This window comes from Pseudochaenichthys georgianus, chromosome 8 (assembly GCF_902827115.2).
Source record: "Pseudochaenichthys georgianus chromosome 8, fPseGeo1.2, whole genome shotgun sequence".
Lineage (NCBI taxonomy): Eukaryota > Metazoa > Chordata > Actinopteri > Perciformes > Channichthyidae > Pseudochaenichthys > Pseudochaenichthys georgianus.
The window spans coordinates 5,328,144-5,354,357 of record NC_047510.2 but is presented as its reverse complement, the minus strand read 5'-3'; the positions used below and the strand labels follow the sequence as shown (position 1 = coordinate 5,354,357).

The 26,214-nt window shown below is 40.9% G+C and overlaps 1 protein-coding gene across 1 annotated transcript; it reads right to left on the bottom strand.

Moving 5' to 3' along the window:
- Window positions 1-1,246: 1,246 nt before the first annotated feature.
- LOC117451675 (zinc finger protein 845) lies at window positions 1,247-26,017 on the bottom strand. Its single transcript, XM_034090075.2, has 5 exons — window positions 25,677-26,017; window positions 16,708-19,464; window positions 15,013-16,119; window positions 13,060-13,922; window positions 1,247-6,477 (listed from the first exon to the last, which is right to left on the bottom strand). Exons 2-5 carry the CDS (start codon window positions 19,257-19,259, stop codon window positions 6,059-6,061), a joined length of 4,941 nt encoding a protein of 1,646 aa, XP_033945966.1. The 5' UTR covers window positions 19,260-19,464; window positions 25,677-26,017; the 3' UTR covers window positions 1,247-6,058.
- Window positions 26,018-26,214: the final 197 nt, after the last annotated feature.

Here is a 26,214-nt window from a genome sequence, read left to right as displayed (position 1 = left end):
ACAAAATGGCTGCCAGAAAATGTTTCAATTAACATTTTTAAATTCTGCATTAGCTGTATGGAAATGGCAGGAAAATTAAACAAAACTTCTTCAAATGTGTGAACATAGTTTAGTCGCCCGATGTGTAACTTACATAATGAAGTAGCGCCACTTCTGAAGTTATTTCAATGCAAAATACAAACTTTTCTTACCCTAAACGAGTGGTTTAGACAGACATTTATTTTGAAAGGACAGTCTATATATAACGAGCAGAAACTAAGACGTGTTTCTGTATATTCGTAGGAAAACGCATGAAAAACAAACATTTTTTACGTATTCTAACCAAACATGAGGACATGTTGCAAAAGATATAGTAACATGGCTAATTTCATTTCCTTTTTTGCAACATTAACAAAATATTTACTTGACAGTTTGACTACAGTTTGTGTGCAGGATTTTATTAAAAACTGTAGAGGACATACAGTAAATACCAAGAAGAAGAAAATGAAAAAGTGATGAAACCTTTTATCTCAACACTCGTTTGTTATAATAATAGAAATAAAGATAATCTACAGTTGTTTTGTATATAAAAGTCATACAGAGGTTATAATTCACTGACGATACACCAACAGCTTTCTGCTACACTTTCTACTGCGCTGATCTGTCTGCAGATTCATCTATTCTAAACTAATCAATATTTCCTCTCAGTCAAAAAACATTGTGTCAACGAGGAAAACGTTTTTCTTAAATTCACATGTGAACCGTTTGAACAGCATTGTACCTCTTCATAATCAGCAAAGACCAAAACTATGAGACGTGTTCTCCTGATTGTGACTTTGAAACTTATACTGAAAAATATTCATATGTATTTTATTTTTCATATTGAAGATCTATATCTAATTATTATAATACATTATTTTCATTATTAAAAGACCTGTGTATTGGTAATGATGAGGTTTTATCATTATTATGAGATCTCTGTTTTTTCAATGTTTATAACAAAACAGATTCATAATTACAATACGAAAATCTTTTAATTATGAAATAATTTTCTCATAATATAAATTATGAGAAACAAGGTCACAATTAAGTGAAAACGTCTCTCTAATCTCTCTGACACTCGAAAATGTAGTTTGAGGAAGGGACACAAAATGGCCGCCAAAATAGCCGTGCTTCCATTCAAAAGATGTTGCCCTTTTGAAAGTATCGCATTAGCAAGCTGCGAAAAAGAAGAGAAATTCAACAAAACTTCCTCAACTGTGCGATGTAGAAGATGGAGGTTTATTTTGAAAGGACAGTATTTATATAATGAGCTGTATAAAAAAACACCTTACATTTTTTTTAATCTGGAATACGTTGCATGACGTGGAGCAACATGCCTAATTCACATTTCTTTTTTTGTGCCATTTAAAAGGTTTCAAATTCACTTGACAATTGCTTGAATTCACTTTTTTCTGAATGAGTCACAAACATTCAATCTTTATAATTTCTGATAAAAAAAAGTACATGTTACCCCCAAACACTCTGTTATTAGAAACATTTACAAAAGTAAAAATATGACATGATTTTGGGTTTTTTGGTTTCCTTTTTTAGTACTGTAAGGGATTAACTAGCAGATAGTAACACAACACAGTAAAACACAGGAAGCCGGTAATAAAGTTCAAACAAAAGGCTTTGCTAAAAACCCGATACAAAGAGGAGGACCAGTGGCCTGTACTACGAAGCAGGATTTGCGGTTAGCGAGGTAACTTCAGGGTTAACTCTGGGTTTCCAGTCCTACGACGCTGGTTCACTTCTTACTGGGGTAGATCTCCATGTTAACTTATGCTGAACACCTAACCTGCTCCGGAGAAGATTATGTTCCAGTTAAGAGATCAACTCAGTGAAAGCATCGCCTGCTGACCAATCAGAGCTCAGTGTGCGGAGTTTTAAGCTATCAAGTCATATAACAGGATAGAGGAAATACATTCTATGAATTAATAGAATATCACCTCCCATCTTCTGAGCAATCTCACTATTATTACATAATCGTTAAGAAAGCTTAAATATCTGCCACAACATAAGTAACCGGATCAAAGTAACATTACAGTCCGCCACACTGTGAGTGCAGACGTCGATGTGTCCCATTATCATTCATATCACATCATCAATCACATCACATCACATACTTCCTTATCTGAGTCAGCTGAGCCGTATCTGGCTGTGCAACACTTACAGTGACACATACTGTAGGCAGAAGTATTATTTTAAGCAACACATTAAGTTGACGAAGCGCTGTTCTGTATTCACCTTGCAGGTGGGTGTGTGTGTGTGTGTGTGTGTGTGTGTGTGTGTGTGTGTGTGTGTGTGTGTGTGTGTGTGTGTGTGTGTGTGTGTGTGTGTGTGTGTGTGTGTGTGTGTGGGTGTGTGTGTGTGTGTGTGTGTGTGTGTGTGTGTGTGTGTGTGTGTGTGTGTGTGTGTGTGTGTGTGTGTGTGTGTGTGTGTGTGTGTGTGTGTGTGTTGCTTTTATCCTGGATAAAGTGTTTAAGTCATGGATGTTTAAAGTTTAACTTCTTCATATTTGTCTAACATGATAGTTTACTATTCAATCATGAAGTATGACGCTGCGCTGTCAGTACACTTGTCCATGTTTGTGATTGGTCAAATGTTGCTAACCCCGCCTCTTTCACGTGAACGCGCTCTCAGCCGGACAGAGAAACAATGGCTTGAGTTACCGAGTTGATAACCAGCGTCGTAGGACCGCTTAGCGAGATCTTGTTTGTTAGGGTTAGTTAAGCCAGATAACTCAAAGATATCCAGGGTCTGTTGAACTGGCTTTGTAGTACAGGCCACGGACCAGGTAAAACAAAACAACAAAAACGAAGAACAAAATAAACAAGTAGAAACCAGAGGGCATGAGAAACAGGAGCAGAAACGCAGACAGGAACTTGGGGAAACAGGCAGGAACATAGACAACGATCTAACAAAGAACACAAGGGAAGACAAACCAAAATACATACAAGCCTAATCACAGAGACAACACACAGCTGGAGGGTGGGGGGACACAGGGGCAGCAGGTGAACACAATCAGGCACAAGAAGTAAAACTGGAAGAGACACAAAGAGAAAATACATTTCAAAATAAAACAGGGAACATTAAATACAAAAACCCCAAGTCTAACAAAAAAAGGTGTTGAATAAAGTATTTCATAATTGTGGCAGATATAGGCTTCCATAGAATAGGGCCTAATTTACGTTTTTTCAGAAGTCTGCTTGAATTCACTTGATATTTGAATGGAAACACGACTACTGGCTTCAGCTGTTTGTTTCTGTATGAACCACAAACCATCTTTATCGTTTCTGATAAATAAATAAATCACACGTAACCCTTGACTATGCATTGATGGATGATTTTACAAACGCAAAAAGAAAGGAGCTGCAGCTAGCTACCACCACTTTCTAAAAACCTTAACTATGAGTTATCAGAAAATACAGAAATATAAATGAGTGTTTTTAGTTTTGCTGGTGGACAAGCGACTCGCTGATTTCCTGCAGAGACAAAAACAAAATGGCTCCCGACATCCGCTTTGTCCGTGACAGAAATCCAACAAGCTCACATTCAGAGAAAACATGGAAGAAAAATCTACCAAATAAAAAGTGTAAGCGCTCCCCTCTTAATAACATTTTTTTCCAAATTATGAGATATTAGGACTAACTATCTCATAATAAAGATTTGTACAACTATGTGAAACCTTCATGTAGAAACTTTGTGATTTGAAAGTCTTTTTTTAATACTTTCATTATATGTGATTTTACATTTTCTTTATTAATGTATTGTTTTGTTTCCTTTAAATTAAATATTTTCTTCTAAATATTTTTTACTCACAAGGGATAGTGTTATTGCTGTTTATTCACACAGGCGGGGAGGTGTGTGGTGCAGTGGGTTGTGCGTTGGGGTTCGGATCAGGGGTCACAGGTAAAAACCCCACTGCAGTCAGCATGTCGTTGTGTCCCTGAGACACTTCACCCCAAATCGCTCCTGTGGGGATTGTCCACAGTATTGAGTATGTAAGTCGCTTTGGATAAAAGCGTCTAACAAGTGACATGTAGTGTAATGTATTCACATGGGAGTTTTCTTCAATGTGTTTGATGTTCAATCGTTTTTACACTAAATAAGATTGAATACAAAATATGAAGAGGTATTTATACAAATGTTCTTTGCTAGGTCAGAACTATTATATTCCTTATGTAATGAGATATTAAAAATAAAATAAACGTATGTGGTAGATTTGTCTCCACGTGGCATTAATGAACTGCCATGCTTGATGTTAAAATCAGACGTCACATTGTGAAACAAAAAATCTCGACTAAGAACCAAACGCTCCACAGTGGAGTCGAACCACTTTAAATCCCTTAAGGTGGAAATGTCAGTTCATTTTAATAGCTGCCTGAAGGCGTCCCAATATTTCTCTCTGCTTTACGTCTTCAACAGGTCACAGATACATTTTTGGGAGAAATTCGCCTTTGCTTGACAGTTATCAGTGTCGAAAAAGTGAAAAAAACATGGGGTCTGATGTATCCCACGGCTGGAATCGAACCAGGAACATTGCGGTTCTAAAAAAAAAATGTATAAAAGAAAATAAATGATGTTTAAAATGTAACTCTGTAACTCTACTGGAAGAAAACATAAATGCTTTTTTGAGATATATTTAAAAAATAATTTTTGTGCACATTGGCCTTTTTTACAATAACAAACACCCTCACCAAAAATGTAAATGTTTAATTAATACACTCACAATAACTTTAGGAACTTTGTGAATTTTCTTTGATTTTTCTTTAAATCTAACCACAATGTCCCAGGTTTCATTTGAATTACTCAAAGGCGAAAATACATCAACAAAAAAATCGACCTGTTTTAAAGATGAAAACATATTCACACACTTTTGTCATTCAGCTGTTTTCAACTCATAAAATAAGAGAAATCTATTTAGGTCAGATATAGAAATTGTATCACCAGATTTATTTTGTCCTCACTTGCCTCTCAGAGCTTCCGTATATTTTCTTTATCGTCTGCAGTATGAAAAAACACTGAATGTGCTTGTGTTTGTCCATGGTGATGTTGCAGTTCCTCCACTTCTACTTCAAAGTTTGTGCGAAGTTAACGAGAGTCTTGCACCTGAACACATCACAAAGGTCGGAATCTTTTATCTGAAGCTCCTGGACGCAGCATTGTTTCTCTCTCGTGTAATCACAGTTTTTACATCTCAGAGATTTGTGTTAAGCTGCTGATTGTTTAAGGAGATCTTCCGAAATATTTCAACAACTGCAACATTTTGGTGGGTTTCGGATTCAACGCTCAACGTCTGGGCTTCACTTTTTCCAAAACAGAATTTGTAAATTGATGTCATTGATTCAGTTTTATATATTTATTTTAAGTTAGCTTGCTGCCAGGAGTTCTGTTGGCTGTGTGTTCGGGAAATACATTCTGGGAGTCGGAGTTGCCTCCTCAAAATGTATTTGGTGAAATATTTCAGTCATATAGAGATATTGACAGAGTGGTGGTGGGATGAAATGAGCATCTCCATGGTTCCCTCCCCAAAAAGCCAATGAGATTATTCTATTGGATTTTAGATTATTGCAGAATGTATTGATACTTTACAGGTTTTGTTGAGCAGAATATCTTTACAAATTGACACAACTGTTTCAATTGGAATGTCCAGAAGTAAAAGTTAACGTTGGACTATAAACAAACTAAGAGCTGGTCACATGACTTTACGTCGACATCGGTAAACTAAAATTAGCTTATGTTTGGCTTTAGTATTCTCATTTAGGAAACACGGTTTTCAAAAAACGTTGAAGCTTCAGGCATTCACCAGTGGGTTATCTACTGATGTATTTTATGTTGCAGAACAAAACCTGAAAGTCTGTTAACCACCAACCTTATTTCAACCTCTAAACAAAAACTCATTCAACAAACCATTGACTTCCGGACGAGGGAATATCTAGTGCTAAAATGCTAACTAATGTTAGGGTTTTAGGACTCATTCTTGCAGCACGATATTTAGAAGTTTTAAATGTGTTTCCCTAAATGTATTGGAGGTCTAGATGAACGGTCTGGAGGGGACGCTGAGGAAGGCGGATGGCCTACGGGACAGCTGCGGCCCCCTCCAGTGCACCTTCATGTGGTGCCGCAGGTTTGCCCGAGACGAGAAGAGCTTGTCGCACTGCTGGCAGGAGAACGGCTTCTCCTTGGTGTGGATGCGACAGTGGGAGACGAGCGCCGTGGACACGCGGAAGGACTTCCCACAGTCGGGACACTGGTAGCGTTTGGGCTCGGTGTGGATCCGGCTGTGGTTCTTGAGGGACATCAGGTTGGGGAACTCCTTCTGGCAGGAGTTGCAGAAGTAGGTCCCGGTCTTGTGGCTGTTCTTGTGGTTGAGTAGGGAGCTGGCGTGGCGGTAAGAGCGGCCACACTGGTTGCAGGCGAAGGTCCGGGAGGAGGAACCCACCGGACTCAGATCTGAGAGGACACAGACAGGGGACTTTAGTATCAGACTATAAACAACCACCGAACCCCAAAGGTCTTCTGTGTTTAAAGATTTAGTTCAGATTACCAACTCTAATTCTTTTTTTAAACTATAGGCTACTATGACTTTTTATTATGACTTTTACATTTTTCATGACACACAGTAGTTACATTTTTTTATTTGTTTTTAAATATATATATCTATAACCTTTTTAGTGTGCTACCTATGACTTTTTTTATTTACTATTTTAATAAGATATTCTACTCTTTTATGAACTTACTATTCTAGGACTCTTAAGACCGTTCGCATGACCTAATATACTATGACTTTGGTACAAGATACAAATCTATGTACTGTGAATTTAATTTATATTTTATATGGCATACTATGACTTTTCTTCAACAACTGAACAGAGTTTACTGAGTATTTTAACAACGTTCTATGCTATGACTTTTTTACAACACACTATTATGTGACATTTTTCATGACATACTATACTATTACTATGCTGTTATGCTACGCTATTGTTTTACCAAATACTATTCTAGGACTTTAAATGACTTTTCTATTCAATGTATTTTCAATATACCTTTCTTTGCCTTTTTTATGACTTACTATACTAAGATTTTGTTTATGTGCAATTTATTATGACAAACTATACTTTTTAAAATGTAATTCTTATATTTTTGGAATATAATAGAATAATATTTTTTTATGACATGATATATATACTAGGACTTCTTGGGACTTTCTACGACTTACTATGCTGTGACTTTTTATGTACTTAAAAAAAATATTTCTAGTCTGTTCATATTTTTCCACATATTAAACTATGACTTTTGCGACATACTGTCCTATTATTTGTATTTCACATTATTTTGACATACTATACTAGGACTCCTTTTTTACACACTTAATATGAAATGTTTTCCTATTTTTGACATACTAAAATATGATATATTTTTGACATACTATACCATGACTTTTTTTAAATATTTTTAAAATAAAGTATTACTGTTTTATATTTTTTACGATATAGTACTGTACTTTTTTCATGATATTTTCAACACAGTACATTATGATTTTTTTTAATACCTATACGTTTTTAAAAGATATTTCGACATACTATACTATTACTTTTTCAGCATATTTTAATATAAATGTTTACGATGTGGCATTTTTCTTTATTATTCAATTATTTTTTGACTTGACAAAAACAAAGACGTTGGCTTGTTGAACATTAATGAACGTTCCCGTTAATACGAACACATTATTTGTTTTCTTTAGTGGATCTGAGCTGCGTGACGAAAGGATTCATTCATTGTCCAATCACATTACACACTCCACATTACATAATCCAAAGGATCAGCACCTTAAACAAAACAAAAAATCTAATTAGCAACATCACTTTGTGCCAGCAGCAGTTGGATCTGCTTTTTTGTTTTGTTTCTTTTGTTGAATATAAACATTTATAATTAGCTGTTGATAATTGAACATGTTCATGCCTTTCTCAAACACAGACTTTAATCCCAAAAAGCCCCTGTGACACAATGAAAACATGCACAGAGAGGATGGAGTTTGGTTCAGAAACATATCACTGCTTTCTGCTGGAAACCGTGATGTTAATTCCTTATAACACATCAGAAAGTGATTATGGGCATCTTTAAAATTATTATTTTAAAATCTCAATAAAGAACCTACATTTCTTTAAAAAAAGAGAAACATTTTATAAATAACACATTTTGGTTCTGATTTCCAAAAATGTACAAAGTTACCGTTTGTGGTAGAAATAAAGAATACAATGTATTCCCGCACGTACCAAATACAGAAAGAGAAACAGAATATTTTCCTCTAATATTAAATATATATATAATATAAACCCCTTTAACGTAACAAAGTCAAATTTAATACCATTTTAACTGGTAATTTTCCAGTTTGTATTAAAGTGACGCAGACAGCAGGGACTGGAGAATTGTTGACGTTCGGTGATTATAAAGTTATATAAAGTTATTATAGTCATTTCACAAATACTGACAATACTGAGTTATGAAACAGACTAACTGCCCACACTAACATTTGGCCAACTTTATCCTCCTCTATCGTCAACATGTGCTCCGGTCCCAGCTGTGTGTCCCCATTTCTGTTGTGCTTTAAGCTTCTTGCAGTGTTTATTTAAAGTGGACCTATCATGCTATATTTGAATAATATATTGTAGGGCCATACCTATATAAAGCATGTCTGCAGTTTTTTTTTCAAAATACCAAACAGATCATGCATTTTAACCATGCCTCATTTCGCTCTATTTGCTATTTTTTAGCCCTGTTTTTGCAAGGGCTGAATCTGTGAGAAGTCTTCTTCGCTGCTTTTGTGGCAGACTACAGCGCCACCTACAGGCCTGGCATATGTACTACAGCGTCTCCGGCCCTTTCGAACGGCAATGGCCGTCTCCTCCTGATAGGTGGAGAGTTGGCCATATAGGCGGAGCTCCTCGTTCCTGACGTCAGATAACTTTCAAATCTGGATCAGTCTGTATCAGATCCGTTGCAGCCCCGTTTTTAGAGATTTGAGTATGGAGGAAAAGAGACAGGGTTGAGTTTTCTGACACTTGGTGAGTTCCCTGACACACCGGGGACACATTCATGTATAAAAGACGTACAAAAGTGCATTTTGCATGATAGGTCCCCTTTAAATTGCAGTGTTTAAAAAAAAAAGGCTGCGCATCTAGAGTCCAGTTGGTGAAGGTGTTTCTTAATTTGTATGTGTTTTGGCACATTTGTGTTTTTGTATTTCCATATTTTTTTTTTTTTTTGAATGCAGCCCGTTTCTCCCAATGGAAATACTTTGGGCCATTGTTACGCATTTACATCTGTCAGCCCCCGTAATTTCAGGTTTAACAATAAACAATAGAATATCAAAACAAGGCAAACGGTTTCAGAGTTTGGCTTTTTGTATTTGGTGTTGAGTCAGTGCAGAGATCAAATATAAATGATAACTGTTGTACTTTATTTCCACCATATATCGAGAGCAATGCAGATTGGTACCGTTTTTATAATCATAACATCCATATTAATATTAGAAAACAGTTTTTAAACTCTGTATGAAGTCAAAGGTTTAAAATGTAAATGAAATATTTCGGTATGGAAAGCAGGCTATATAAAGTGTTCCTAACATTAACCTGTGTTTAGCAGAACTATTGAACACGATGACGCACGCTAGGTTTTTCAACTATTTATTTTCAGTACTCAGCAGTAAGGGTTATAGTATATGGACAAGTTTTTTCTGTTAAGAAATGAATTATCAAAACATAGTTTATAAAAGTGTATAGTAAGCATTACATATATATGCATGGAAACAAAAAAGTGGGTTATAGTTAGGGATGCTCAGATCGATCGGCCGATATTCACTCTCTGCCGATCGATCGGTGCTCTCTATAAATGCCGATCGGGAGAGCCGATCACATGACGTAAAATACATGACACTTTTCTCTGTGCGCGGCTAAACAAGCTCGCCAAAATGACTTCACCGGTCTGTCAGTATTTTAAGGTGTCCGAAAAAGACAGTAAAATAGCGGTATGCAACGTGTGTGAAGCAGAAATCCTGCAGCTCCGCCCGCCGGACCGGTGAGCGGAGCGAAACACACAAGAGTTAGACCTAACACACTTAACTATTTTATCTACCTCTGGAACAAGCTACACTAGTTATAAATATGTTTATTCTTCACTGTCGGGTCACTCATTACTGGATCAGTGAGATGAGACGGATACTGACGGGCTGTCAGGGGAGGGAGCGCGGGGAGAGGAAAAGAGAGCGCTTCCACTCATTTCTACCGTGTTATTATCCAAAGTTAATATAAACTTGAATAATGTACTTCATTTCAATGTAATAATTATGGTGGTAGTTGTTTGTGGAAGCGCCAGTGAATGAGCATTCACTGAGTTTTAAACATCACTTTAAATGGAAGATCCCCATAGGCCCCACCCACTCGATCGGATCGGCCGATACTGATTCCGGCGATCGGAGCATCCCTAGTTATAGTTGTCCCAAAGCAAATATTTTTTCTTCTTCTCTCTAAAACTAGCTGAAATGGGTCTACTCAGAACAGGAAGATGTGAAAATGTACAGTTATTATAATTTCTGTGTTTCTAGATCACATCGACTCCTACAGCACTTGACGGTCACTGCACGGCTTTTAACTTCTTTTTTTTTAAACTAGCACCAGTGCTCCTGAATACGCTGACAAGTTGTGTTCTTTAAAAAAAAAAACGCACACAGAGGCTTTCCAAATAATGCAATTAAATACAAAAAGGAGAAAAATAAAATATAAACACCAATAAATACAAGAGGTTATCATAAAAAAGGTTCAAATGATGGAGGAGAATCACTAAGGCGTCCCTTTGCCATGTGAGCTTGATTTTTGTGAAACAGGAAGTAGGTGGAGAGATAAATATGGAAGAGATGGATGATGGGAAGTCTCCACCGTCACAACATCACTTGGTAAAAGGCAAGAAAACACTTTCCATTGTTTACACATAGTGTTTAAATCTTCTCCACTGAACAGAAGGGATTGTGGGTAAGAGAGATGGGGGGGGGGTTTACATCAACACAGCTCTAAACTCACACATCCTAAAGACTAGCGCCGTCCATTACAAGTGTTAATAATAATAATATAAATAAATGCATTATTACAATGATCTGTCGTCTTTTTCCTTCTTCCAAAAGAGTTCCCGCAGATAATACAGAAAGCACGATTACAATACAGGCCCGACAATATACACCGTCAATTTGTGTGTTTGACTTTCTTTCCTTTGTCCTGTAACCCTGCAGCCACGTTCACACACAGATTCACACACAGCGAGCGTGAGGTGAGAAACGCCATCATTTTAGTTTTAATGCAAAAGTGAATGAAGAAAACGTGGACTGAAAATATTTGCTTGTTAAAAAAAAAAAAGAACAGCCAAAATATTGTTCTATGTTTTGAAGGGTCTTAAATAATTGTATTCATTTTTGTTCCGCATAATTCAAAGCTCATTTACCGAGCAGAAACTCGTAGCTCTTATGAACTTTGTAGTTGAAGGCAACACTAGAGAACCAATACGATAACAAATAAAATGACACGTTAACATTTGTTCGTAAATGTAGATCTAACACAAGGACTTAAAATGCATTCCTGAAACTATCCAAACTCAGGGTCGACTTACTTTCTTAACGTCAAAAGCACATGGACTGATTGTTTTGTCCAAGCCTTAGGAGTTTTCCGACATATAAAACAAACCAATCGTTGGTTGACAGTTCTCTACGATTCAACTTTAACAAGCAAACCATAAGTGAACAAACCAACCCAATCACGCCTCAGTGTTTATTCTGGAACTTCAAAAGATTTGGGCAAAAATATCCCCACTTAGGGGTGGGCTTACTAGCCCTTTGCTGGGGCTTTCAACCAAATCGCCCTTCCTCTTCAATAGGGCTGTCAAATCAAATAGATTTGATTAAAAAAAAAAAAAAACATCTGTAAAACTTTACTTTCCAACTAAATTGACAATAATGAAAATGAAATGTATTGGACAGGAAATAATCTTGTGTGCTATTGACATACAGTATTTTTAAAATGACCCGTTTACCGCTGAACACGCCTGCGGGTTTTAGACTAAAAAGGTGCGACACACTGCTGCTGCTGGATCTGTTAGTGGGAACAAGGCTTTAGGAAGTTACAAAGTTAAGAAGCTCATCTTGGTGCTAAACACACAGAAACACACATTTAAACCCAACCATTCAATCTACTGGTCCTAAAAGCTCCCACAAGTCATTGTTTCCTCTCGTCAAAACCATCCAGGTACAAAAAAAAGCAAAAACAAACCAAAAGTCTCCACTTTACCTACATGTTGGTCTTAAATAAAAACACTGTGTAGACAGACTCCGTCTGAATACGGTTTTAAAAACGCTGTGACAAAGGCCACGCAAAACTTACTATGAACATCGTCAGAACAGGGATGGAGGCGGGAAACAGAGAAACTGCAAACACAGGACCAATGAGCTCCTGGGGTTGAAATGAGCACGCATCAGACTTCCTCAACAGTCACAAACACAGGACTCGTCAGTCTCTACGAGCCGGGCTTTCAGAAAAGTCCCTGCAGGTGCTCCGGAGAAAGGTTAAACCCCTCCCCAGGCAGTATGGGGCAACATGCAGGCAGGTGTAGTAAAGTCTATGAAACTACATCATGTCTGTCTGTCAGTCTGCGTGGGACAGTTCTACAAACAGGGCCTTGTGGGAGCATCCGCCAAGGAAGCATTGGCGCAAGAAAGGTTAGAAACGAGTGTGTGCATGTCCTCCGTTTTGAGTTCTCTGTGTGTGTGCGCACAAGCGTCCATTTTGCGCTCTGCTTTACGTGTATGTTCAGTCATGCAGGACCTGTCCTTCACACACACACACACACACACGCACGCACACACTACGGCCGCACATGGAAAAAACCTTGGCATGTGACTTCAAAGCACCTGCTACCCCATCCCCCGCCCGCCCCGCCCTGACTCCCATCCTTCCCTGATCCCATATTATATGAAGGGGCCGCCGGGCATACCCAGGAAGTTGGGCGCACCCATGGCCATGGGAGGGGGCGCCGTGGATCCGTTCCAGTGCACCTTCATGTGGTGCCTCAGGTTGGACTTGGAGGAGAAGTGCTTGTCGCACTGCTGGCAGGAGAACGGCTTCTCCTTGGTGTGGATGCGGCGGTGGCAGATGAGTTGGGTGGAGACACGGAAGGACTTCCCGCAGTCGGGACACTGGTAGCGTTTGGGCTCGGTGTGGATCCGGCGGTGGTTCTTGAGGGACATCAGGTTGGGGAACTCCTTCTGGCAGGAGTTGCAGAAGTAGGTCCCGGTCTTGTGGCTGTTCTTGTGGTTGAGTAGGGAGCTGGCGTGGCGGTAAGAGCGGCCACACTGATCGCAGACGTGGGGCTTGAGGACCTCGCTGTGACCACCACGGCTGCGGGCTTTGGCAATGCTGCTAGGGTGCAGTCCTTGCTCTTGCATCAACGTGAGGTCCAGGCCTGACCCCCAGCCCAGCTCCTTGGAGCCCCCCGGCCGAGGCTGCTGGGGTCTGGGCTGCTGGGGCTGCGGCGTCTGGCCATGGGTGATCTCCATGTGGAGGCTGAAGCTGGCCTGCGTGGGGAAGGATCTTTGGCAGGACCGGCAGGTGAGCTCCCGCTGCTTTTGGTGGACGCGTCGATGGTTGTAGAGCTGGGAGGAAACGCGGAATGCCTTTCCGCAGTCTTGGCATTGGTGGCGCCGTATCTCTGAGTGGATACGACGGTGGTTCTTCAGGGCAAGCAGGTTGGAGTAGGTCTTGAGGCACACGGCGCAGTGATAGATGCCGACTGTGTGGGTGTTCTTGTGGTTGAGGAGGGAGCTGGCGTGGCGGTAGGAGCGTCCGCATTGATCACACCTGTGCAGAGACAAATTAGGACAAACATGGGGATGAGACAGAGGGTAAGAGAAAGGGGAGATTAGAAACTGAAAATGATAGTCCGCTTACAAAATTCTATCCAAATTTAACTCTGGTTACCACTTCTTCTTAGAATTATTGAAATATTTTGACAACCCATCATCTAAGATGTTGTTCATACAGGTATATGATCTGAAATCCGGCTTAAAGCTGTCAAAGAAAGAAGACTACTACAAAGTGGTGTACCATCTAAAGTTATGATTTCTACACAGATGATAGGGAGGGAGGGAGGGAGGGGCATGGGGGGACAACTATGGACAAACAACTGGGATTCATGTGGGGGACTGGGAAGTATCTGCTGCTCCCTGCACTGCACAAATGGACGCAAGCTTCTTTCACATATGGGAACAATTTAATAAACCTTCTGTCACAGCCGTCTTTTGGGTAATCACTCTTTTCTGTATATAATGATGAGAGATCCATCAACAATGCCAAAGAACCTCTACCATGTCTGCCTGTAATAACGAATAACCCCTGACGTGTGCAGTGCAGCTAGCTCCAAATACTTCCTAATCTATCCTCTGACTTTTATTTGCCAGACATCAAAATGCAAGTGTCCCATCAAAAACTGCATGTTCTAGTCTAATAACTGGCCAGTATTATTAGACTACCTAAAGAAAACAAACAAACAAATCAAAGACTACAATCAAAATCATTACAAGAGCAAGGAACAAACATCAATACCTAAATGTTGCTAATATGCTACACACAAAATACTTAAAAAGCAAATCTGTGTTAAGGTTGGCTAAGTAAAGCAAAGCATGAAATCAAAACATCTAAACATGAAGGCAGCCTTAAAAACTAAAGTGTGTGATATGCTAACTGAAAGCAAACGGGGTTGACTTATCTGGTCTCTCCACTAATTCAATTTGTCCAAACTTCAGAAAAATCCGAATTCCGGCACGCGTATGGTCCCAAGGAAGCCGGATTGGAGATCATATACCTGTAATAGACACGTAGAGACCTAAATTTATCTTCACTATTTTTTGGGCCAACTTTGTATAATCACAAACAACTAACGAGAACTCACGTGTACCGACACTCCTCGCCCTCTCCTGGGGTCGCAGTGGCCTTCTTCCTGATTTCCATGCCTACCTGGTTGTCCCCGCAGCGGTGCCTGGCCAGGCCGGATCTCCCCTGGAAACTCTTCCCACAGGTGGGGCAGCCAAAGGGGGTAGCACCCTCCTCGTGGACCTTCTGGTGGTTTCGGAGGAACCTGGCAAGCCGGAAGGCTTTCCCACACGTGTGGCAGATGTGCTTCTTACGCTGCGTGTGGATGCGCATATGGTTGCGCAGGGCCATATAGTTAGTGTAGGGCTTGTCGCAGAAATTGCAACGGAAGTTGCCCGTCTTGTGGGTGTGCTTGTGGTTCAGCAATGAGCTTGCATGTTTGTAGGCACAGCTGCACAGGTCACAGGCGTAGGGTCTCTCGTCAGAGTCCAGATCCACAGAACTTCTCTCCAAGCTGATATTGGGGGTGTTGCTTGAGGAGGATGAAGGCAGGTGCTGGGCCGGGCAGTCGTGGGCTGCAAGCTCATCGGCCGTGGCAAAGCCTTCGCAGCAGCCATCGCACTCAAAATCCATCTGGACCCCGGGGCCCTGCGGCCCTTTGCACAGGCCAGCTGTAGTGTGGGTAGCTAGCTGCCTCTGGGTACGGAAGCCCTTGCCGCACTCTTGGCAGTTGTGCTTCTTCTGGGCAAAGTGGAGACGTAGATGGTTTTTCATTGCCAGTCTGTTGGGGTATGTGGAGTTGCAAACGTTGCAGTGGTACTCCCCAATTTTGTGAAGGTTTTTGTGATTGGCCAGGCTGCCGGCATGTCGGTATGTCTTGCCACATTCTTCGCATGAAAAAGGCCGACGTCCAGTCTCAGATGGATCAAACTTCTGGGGCCTTGAAGTTCCAGCTGAAGAGTAGGGTTTCTTGAACCCTTGCTGGCTGTACTTCACGGCCATCGGCTGGGCCTTTGATGATTCTCCTCTCACATTCTGCATTTGAGATGTCCCAGGCTGCTGGAAGCGAGAACTGTTGGGGCCAGTCCGAACAAGACCTTTGGCTCGGTGCTCCTCGTGGAGACGAAGGTGGTTGATCAGCTGCTTTTGGATCTTGAAAGCCTTTCCACATTCTTCACACTTGTGCCTGCAGCAAGGATGAGCAGAGATGTAGAAAACTCAGTAAATACATTAAAATCTATGACTAATATCAGGGGGGATGGTGGTATTAAACATGACACTTGGGAAGGCTATTCCTTATTAGAAATACTTTGGGGATAATGTTATTATGATCAACTTACTTGCAACATGTTTGGAAACACATTACGAAAACAACGTAATCGAAATAAAAGGATTATTTTTTATTATTATAAAAAAAATTTAATTATTGGTTTTTCAGTTGAGTTATACTTAAAGTTCAGGGTAATCAACTGTTAAAAACATACTGTTCAAAAAAAAATTCTCCAATAAATTGATGTTTTCAAAGTAAAATGGATAATCGTTTTTAATAATCGTGATATCAATTATAGACCCAAAAAAATCGAGATTATGATTTTTGCCATAATCGAGCAGCCCTATCATGTGCAATATATAACATGTTCTGGTCATGAGAACTCATGTGCATATCAAACCAAAGTCTTCGGAATCTGGCACAAATGTTATCTTTAACATAAACTGCACCAGCCAACTTTCAAACATCTATATAAAACAAAAAGTTACAGAATCTGGGACCTACCTCTTTAGATCAAAGTGGGTCCTTTGGTGATTCTTGAGAGCCAGCAGATTGTAGTAGCGTTTCTGGCACACCAAGCAGCGGAAAACCCCCGTCTTGTGTGACTTCTTGTGGTTAAGGAGTGAGCAGGGGTGTCTGTATCCTCGCCCGCATTGGTCGCACTTATGGGGCTTGTCACTTTGGTCCACCATAGGCCTACGTCCATCGCCACCAACCTCACGGCTTCCACCAGCAACCCCTCCACCAGCGACACCTTCTCCTCCGGATATTCCTTTGGCTCCATTCAGACCCTGCTTGCTCAGGGAGCTAGACCTATTCTTACCAGGACACAGGTGCGTGATCAGATGGTGGCGGTCGGCAAAAAACATGCCACAGTCAACACAAATATGGTTGCGTCCGTCCATCTTGTCATTGCCATTAGCCGAGCTGCCTACAATACTCTGTTGCTGGCCATCAGGCCTTTGGGGGCCATGGACTAACTGGTGATTCAGGAGGTCTTGCTTCCTTGAGAAGCTCTGGCCACAAGTGGAGCAGATCATTCTCCACTCCTGCTCCTGGGAGGAAGGGCCGGGCCCTGTTGGGTTATTCGCATGGCTACGCAGGTGGCTCCTGAGGGCTCGGAGGCTGGCGTAGTGATTGCCACACACCGAACACTGATACACTTCTCCATCATCGTCATCATCTTTGTCATTGCTTCCCATTCTCTTGCCTCCGCTCTGGGAATATTGTCGCTGGCTGCTGCCTTCTTTCAGGCTGCTGGAGCTTCCAGCAGGCAGCGAGGTTGCACTGGAGCTGTCGTAGTTCATGTTTCCCATGAAACCGTTTGACATGTTCCCTTGCTGCTGTTGAGGCTGCTGGCCACGACGAGGACACATGTGCGACTTGATGCCAGATACATCTCCATACATCTCACCGCAGTCGGCGCACACATGTCTGTCAGCCTGGCGGTGAGCAGAGTTGCTCTGGGAAAGTGAGCTACCATCAAAGCGATCGTGAAACTCAAGAGAGTCCAACCCACTGCTATGGCCACCATCTTGTACAAAGTGGGCCGCATCACCAAGATTCCCTGGCAGGGAAATTGGAGTGGTGGCGCCGCTGCCTTCCTGGACGTAGCTCTGCTGGGAGTCCAGGGTTAGCGGCTCTGGAGACAGCCAGTCACTGCCATCATTATTTAAAGACGTGTTGCCAGAACGCCCCTTGTGGCTTCGTAGGTGGCTGTGTAGCGCTGCCAGGTGGGGGTACTGCTTACAGCAGATTGTGCATTGGTAGTGGCCCGTCTGATGGCAGCGCTTGTGGTTGACCAAGCTTCCTGCATGCCGGTAGCTTTTGTCACACTCTCCACACTTGAAGCGTCGCTCTCCATTATCTGGAGAATTGGCCTGGGGCACACGGCCTCCGGAGGGAGAGGACACTGAGCCCTGCGATCCAGAGCTGAGAATGGAGCTTTCCTGGCCGTGAGAGGCAGGGTTAGGGTCATGGGTCAGATAGTGGACTTTTAAGGTCTCCAGATCTGGATGTCCTGCGCCACAATATGCGCATGTGTAGATGGGATTGTTGACTGGAGGGCCCATAATGGGGTCATAGGGGCCTCTTTTGTCAGTGGGCAGGGGTGGCAGGGGCAGAGGGTCACCCAGCGCAGGGGTGTATGCTGGGGATCGAACCGCACTCAGATTGTGGGCCATGATTCCTGGGAAATTGCGCGGCAGACCAAGGGAGGGCGAGGCTGCGTTGTGTAGCAGTATGTGCTCCTGAAAGTCTGTCTTATTTGGCAGCGCTATCTGGCACAGGTGGCAAAAGCACGAGGCAGTGTCGTTGCTCTGAGACGACTGGGTGCCACTGCTGCGTGAGTCGTGGAGGCTGCTGCTGCTGCTCACCATTGAGGCTCCAGGGGTCTTGAACTTCGAATGAGTTCTCTCGTGGCTGTTTAGGGCAGCCAGGTTGCTAAATTGTTTAAAACACACAGAGCACTTAAAAGTTCCTTGCTGATGACACTTCTTGTGGTTCACCAGGCTACCGTGATGCCGGTAGGTTCTCTCGCACTGATCACACTTGAATGGTCTGTCCCAAGCGTTGTCGTGCTCGGGAGAACCTTTTTTAGCGTGGTTGTCTGTCTCGTGGCCTTGTAGGACACTATGTCCCATACCACTATTGTTCAAATGTGAGCGCCCAAACCCGTCTGAGAGGTCTTGGGCGAGACCGTAGTCCCTCTCGTCGTGGCCCGTTTCTTCGGGAACTTCTTCACTCTCTTCTTCTGCGTGTGCACTACTGGGGGACAAAGTATGGATACGTAGGTGGTTTTTCAAAGCTACCGCGTTGGGCAGCGTACGCGTACAAACTGGACACTGGAATGAACCCACTTCGTGAGATTTTTTATGATTGGCTAGGCTAGCTGCGTGCTTGTAAACTCGCCCACACTGTTCACACTCAAAACGTCCGTTTTCTTCTTGCTGATAATGTGCTTTCATATGTTCTAGAAGACTTGGAGTACTCGGACAAACCATATCACACTCTTTACAGGGGAAACCCTTGGCACGACTCATATCATGCATTGCCATAGTACTCTAAAGCAAACAGGACGGAGGGATTCACAGTTCACATCAAAGAAATGAACAGTGACGGAGGGGGGATGGGGGAGGAAACTGCGGGGCTTAGCTCTTCAGCTGAGGGTGCCGATTGCTTCCCCAGGGCAGGTCCAGCCAATCGGGGCCCACCTTGGGAGGTGGCGGGCCGGCAGGGGTCACACCCGCCAATGAGGTATCACTGTAGGGACAAGAATAAGAAAATGGAAGGTTACTTAAATTAATAAAATCTTGTATTTATCCACTTTTACCACAATGCAATGCTGTAACTGTCAGGCATCCAGTATTTAAGATTTTAATATTTAATAACCATTTTGATAAGTGCCAGTTCTTTACCAAGCAAATAGTACATTTGTATTGCTCTTTGATATCCTTTAAATATATTGGTATTTATTTGTATACACATACATACACAACAAAATATGTAAACAGTCTAATTGTAGCCCGAGTAAGATTTCAGACAACAGATTCTACTCATTTTTGTATCCTTCTATTGTTAAACCTTTCAATCTGTAAAATATGTTAATGTGTCATGATTTTATAATATAAGACAATTGTTGTTTACATTTAGTTTATGTTTTCCTTTGGTAATATAAAATAGTTATATTTATTATCATAACAGTCACAGATAAATGTGGTTATTTCAACATCACAACAACTTCCTCTGATTTCTTAAGGATTTGATTTGTTGCTTGTGGAAAAAGTCATTTGGTTTTTCACAACAGGACACACCTCTGTTGACAGTATAAAGAGTACGGGGCTTGCTGTAGCATCTGGTGCTAACTAGCTGCGCTAACGGATATAAGGAGCTGTTTCAATGAAAACAGAGCGACATTTCGCCGAGCACTTGAATTTATGCAGGAAGCCAGACAGCGGGACATTGTAGGAGAGGTCTGACTCTGCACACTCAGCACGGATAGTGCGCGCAACATGATTGCAGCGTCCAGGCAGCTCCCGTTCGAGCATATGCCTTGAGCTGCACATAGCTCCAACGATCACACACACGCACACACACCATTTGTATTGTATTATTGTATGAGAGAGGTTCCAGGTTGAATTGAGGCGAATATTTGTAATGTTCAGGTTGTTGTGTTTAATATTCATGAGAATATTTGTCATTGTTCAAATGATAATAAACATTAGCATAAAGCATATTTGTCCACTCATATGTTGATAAGAGTATTACAAACTTGAAAAATATCCCTCTAAGGTACATTTAGAACAGATCAAAAAGTTGCGATTAATCACGATTAACTATGGACAATCATGCGATTAATCGCGATTAAATATTTTAATCGACTGACAGCCCTAATTATTTTAAATCACTTTCTAAAATTATTTTTAGCCAAATATATTATGTAAAGGTGGGGAATGTCATTTTGGAGAAACCAGCTCGCATATTCTATTCAAATTTTAAAACGTGTATGCATCGTTTATGTGTGTGTAATTTAAAGAGGCAACCATTTGCATTTCAGTTTGAAACTTTGTTATAACAAGCAAAAAAGCAGCATGGAAAAAACTAAATATACATATTTGGAGACATAGAAGAGTTAGAGAGGGGAGGACAAAAACAGATGTAAGAGAGGATTAAATTGGCAGGAGACGACCTTTTCTCTATTTGAAATAGAAAAAGATGAAGAGATAACGCAACACTGAAATTGAGGTGGTAGAGTATTCAAGTATGGTGATGCTGTAGAGATGTCCCTAAACAATCTTTGGGATATTTTTTTTTTTTTTAAATCTTCTGGAGCAGAGAGAGGAGCTGTGGATTATTGTTATTGATTAGTGCATCGGTGTTTCTTTTGCAGGTCTCCCTTGAAAAAGAGATCATTGATCTCAATGGGATTTTACCTGGATAAATAAAGGTTTTGAATTAGGGTAAAAAAAAATTAAACTCATAACTTAAAATGAAAGGGTTTAGTTTATTTAATAAAAGAGCACATGTTCAATGTGAAGAGTGACAGTAGATAGATTAGTTGCAATTTGGTGCAATAAATATTTTTTTTTTTTTTTTTTTTTAAACCTTGAATTTCAGGGGGGGCTCCGTTGGCGGGGAAATGATAGGGGAAAGACTGATGATTAGTTGCAGCCCTCATTTTAAATGAACAGTGGTCAATTTCCCACCAATAAAACCATCTCAAGCTATTCAGAAAACCTTAGAACTGTAGAAAAATAGCGTAACCCTAAATTAGCCACTTAAAGAGCCCGTGACACGAGTTTCCCCCATCATCCAAACTCATCAATCTGAGTAAATATTGTCGCCTTGAAACCGTTACTGAACTGATTTGGGATATTTGTACTTTGATAACCATTAATCTGCCCTTCAATGTTGACCATTTTCTGGATCTTCTCGGGGAGTCTTCAAGTCCCGCCAAATGATATGTGACGTCATTGCGGGCACAGCGCTCCAGCTGCACCGTTCAGGATACCAGCTTCTGCATGTAAACGCACGATGGCGCACACAGCAGCAAGCTCAGACAGCGATGACAGGTTAATTTTGAACGTGTCTAAGAGCTCATATGAGGCTGAAGGATCGGTTTATGTTTTATCTGTTAGAAGTTTAGGAATGAGGTGCGTCAATATGGGCGACCATACGGTCATGTAGCCAGTGGTGGAATGGGACTAAAAATCAGCCCGGGACTCTCGACCGGCCCACTTCGGTACCGCTAGTAAATTGTCAACGGGGGGAGTGGGGGATGTGCTAGTGACTTATCCGCCCGGCCCACTTTGGTACCGGCCATCGGGATTCGTCCCGATGGCCAGTCCGCCAGTGCACCCAGCTTAGCCCACGTAAACTGTCAACGGGGGGAGCCTCGCTGCGGGGAAACGGTGGACCTAGTGTCCCGATCGGAGTGGGAATAATAATAATAATAATCATAATCCGTGCATTTTATCCATTAATTTCCCCAACATTGTGGTAAAAAAAAAAAAACACGTTTAATCCATGTTGGTGTACTACAACTACAAAAAGCATCGGTTTGTTTTCTCATCAGGAAATGCAGACCGGCTCAAACAAACGATTTTTAATCATCATCCTCCCGATCATTTAATGTATCATATGTTCGCCGAATTTACATGAAAGCACTAATATGTAGTTTCATCCACTTGAGTTTATAACTACAAAAATAATCGATTTGTTTTGATATCACATCCGACGGGAGGAAATTCAGCAGCTCTCACTACCGATTTTAATCCTAATGTAATCATCATCTTCACCACGATCATTTATGTTTATGTCGCCGAATTGACATGAAAGCACTGACAAATATGAATATACTGTAGTCAACTTCATTAAAACGTTATTAACGTGCCTAAACTCAGTAATTCACCATTTCTACGCATGACAACACACTTTGTCCGTGTTTGGCTCTCGAAGCGTTCCCGCATTGACGTCACTTCCGGCTTCCCCCAAAACTTCAAAATGAGTCGAAGGAATTTCCCCGCGATGTTCGAAATTATTGATATTTATCAGAACGGTATCGCTTTTTCTTTTTTAAGATGACTGTTCGAGATGACTAGTAGCCCAATATTTCATTGCACAACAGTTGTTGGGAGGCTGTCACAGGCTCTTTAAGTGCTTTAGAAAACCCTAACCCTGTCTCGTTGACCACCATTACTGATGTGATGAGCTAAATTAATAAGCAAAACATTATTATCTTAATAGAAATGTTTAAAATCATTTGTCGTATGGTTTAATACATTATTAGGTAAAAACAGAGCTGATTATTTCTTCAATAACCTCAAAGATTGGCGAGGTTTTAAATATGTCTGATTTGTTTTCCATTATCAATTAATTAATCAATTATTCAAGCAATTGATTATTTAATCTAGGTATAATAGAGGTAATAATTCGGGTTAAACCCTGACCTTTGTGCACATAGCATTCTGCATATATATCTTGGATTAATGGTTAATTGTATGTTTCCTGTACATCCTGATTATTGTGCTGCTGTGATGATTATACATCCAAATGAATAAGAAAATGATTCTGATTATCGTCGAAAAAAAGTGGGTAGAAATCTTGTATAAAATTCAAAGAAATCTGCACAATTTTGAACTTTATTTCAGATATACTAGTTACCAGTTATTTACTTTTTTTGCAGGTTTGTGTATTTTAAGCCTCTCCAGTTTTTTTATTTGGAGTAAACATGTAAAGAAACTTGAATAATTATGCAACACGTTTTTGCCTAATGCTTTCAACTAAACAAAAACAAAAAGTTGGAATGCCTCTTACAGTCAAATATCTTCTGTATACCTCCTAAAATGTATACCTCCACTAGTTTTCACTTTCCGATTGTGAATAAATAAAGTATAAATGAAGTGCCATAGATTGTAGAAATTAGGCTTTGGAGCTGTAAACCTACTTTTTAAAAGATATTCTGACTTTACAATTTACCATGAAGGACTAATTGAATTTCCTTGCATCTTTTTATTAATAAATGCGTTTAGATTCATATCTTCTGTATTCATGTCATGAAAAAAAATGAAGATGTTTTAAATCCCATCAATTGATAATTTCTGTAAGCAAGCATTTCTTCCACCAATAAAGTTGAATGTAATATTTAGCAAAGGCAAAATTATACAAAATAATCTAGCAGAAAAGTTACAAATTCTGCATCTCAATCAGATGTAATTATATTAAAATAATAATAATCGCCTGGTATTAGCGATACATTTCTCTCCTGTGAGAGAGGACTAACGTTTTTAAATATAATACATATCTGAGTGTTTGGTTTGTTATGACAGTGTGACTGTAAACTGCTGGTTCAGATAACTGGCTTCATTGGCATTTAATTGAACCTCCTGTTGTGCAAAACATTGTATACCTCTGTATGTGCAGGCACATTACTACATTCCTGTTTACATAACAGTGAATTGACTTTGCCATTACTTAACACAAAATCCATTTTGTTTTATATTTACGTTATGTTTTATCCCTATATTTCAATTACCCAATATTTTTCACTTCCATGTCTTTCTTTTTTTACATATGTACTTGCCATGAATCGCAAAGTTAATTTGAGGACATATGTTGAAAGTTATTATGTCTGAATTTACGGGGGAAATGTTGTGTTAAGCCCTTAGAAATAAGCTGTTGAACATTTTTTATCTTTTTAACATGTATTTGTTAATCAGTGAGATCTTACAGCTGCATCTCTTTAATTAGTGTGAATATGACAATAAACATGGAATCATCCATAGTAATCTGGTAAAGAGCTTTTAAATGAAGCATCTCATTCACACACAAAACCCTGTCTTTCTTTTCCCCGTCCAACTTTTTTTCTTCCTCGGATAATGTAAACAAACGGAATTTGCTTTGCACAGCAACACAAACAACTAGTAAAGCTGTACTTCACAAACAAAAAGGTATTTCAATGTTTGTGGTGCCAAAAGTGTCTCGGATGGAATCACACACCTTGCAGAAATAAACCGGGTCTGTTCACACATGTATGGGTTGTTTTGATCATAGACAACAATCAGCGTCGGCAATAAACTCATAAAAACTATCATTCTGTTAATATGATTACAGCAGATTTAACACAGAAAGAGCCGTGCCAGCTGCAGCAGGGCGGCCTGACCTTGGCCCGTCTCTTCTTGCTCGGGTTCAGCCCCGGCATGGATTTATCGGGACAAAAGCGGGGCATCTTCTCCGACACACGGCTGACATTTTCTAAGGCCGACTCCCCGAATTTATTCGGGGGAGTGACACCCGAGCCCGGCCGTGGATCCGGGAGCAAAAACAACAGGGGGGTCAAACCGAATAAAATCGCCCGGTGTTAGCGATCACAGCATTGCGGGGACAACACCTACAGCCACCAGCCCACTTTCACTGAGACCCCATTTAATCGGAAAATGGCTATCGAGCAGCGAGCCATTTTCCCCTTGCTAACGCGCTAGCATCTCCTTTTTAGCCCACGAACACAAACTGATACCCCACTGCGCTACAACCAGAGGCTTGGGGTGTGTTTATTTTCTCAAAACAAGGTGCATATAGCATATTCAGCAACATCAATGATTTTAGCATTTTGGTTCTATAAAGAGTTTGGTGGATAGGAGGTAAAATATACACGGCCGCGCTAACATTAACATTAGGCTAGTTAGCAACCCCCCGTGATGAGAAAATAGGTAAAACGGAAGTGCAAAACACAAATATTGTAAATAGAAGCTTAAAATACAAACGTGCAGAATCTAGCGAGATAACTATTGTTTATTTGAAATAACACGAAGCAGATGGTGGGTGCAAACTGTCGCCGATGTATGCGCTCGCAGAGAGGTTAGCATCTCAGCTAACCCCAGGCTAGCCCGGAGCTACACAAAGATCTCGACAAACATACCGCGGCACCCATTGATGAAAGCCTAGTTTTCGAGCCGTTTTTTCCGCTCCACACTTACCCCTCAATCGGCCTCTGCGCCCGCACGGGTGGACGATGCACGACGTGGAGATGCAAAAATACGCAGATTTCACGGATTCAGCATGATTTATTTTCTCTTCCTCCGGTTCAAACAACGACTTTTGCTTCTTGGCTCTTTTCCCCATCTACCTTCTCTCTACCGCCGCTTCGACAACACTTCCTGCCGCTGCTGGCTGCGCACACCGCTGCGCATCATCATGCGCACAAAAAAAAACCAGTATGTGGTTTTCACAATCAGTTTCTGGGTTGTATTTTAATAATGAACCCCAGAGCTCATTCGGGTCATTGTATTACAGACAATCACTGAGTCTCGGTGCTGCTCTGCTTCACCGCTGCCGGGGATAACCGAGTCGAGCCGCGCCAGGCTACCGCTAGATCTTCATCCCCTTCATCTAGGCCTACTTCTTCATTAACATCATGGGGCAAATGACATTCTGAGGTCGTTTTAATAATCAACAAATACATTAATTAGAAAAATCCTCTGGAGCTTTGTTCTTCCTTGTGTATATGGGGAATAC

What these genes read in the sequence shown, in the direction of transcription:
- LOC117451675 (XM_034090075.2), bottom strand. Translation starts at nt 19,259, where the DNA reads ATGGCAATGCATGATATGAGTCGTGCCAAGGGTTTCCCCTGTAAAGAG. An exon ending in ACCCACTTTGATCTAAAGAG is followed by an intron (nt 16,120 to 16,707) that starts GTAGGTCCCAGA and finishes TCCTTGCTGCAG; the next exon opens with GCACAAGTGTGAAGAATGTG. An exon ending in GGGTGCGCCCAACTTCCTGG is followed by an intron (nt 6,478 to 13,059) that starts GTATGCCCGGCG and finishes GTGTCCTCTCAG; the next exon opens with ATCTGAGTCCGGTGGGTTCC.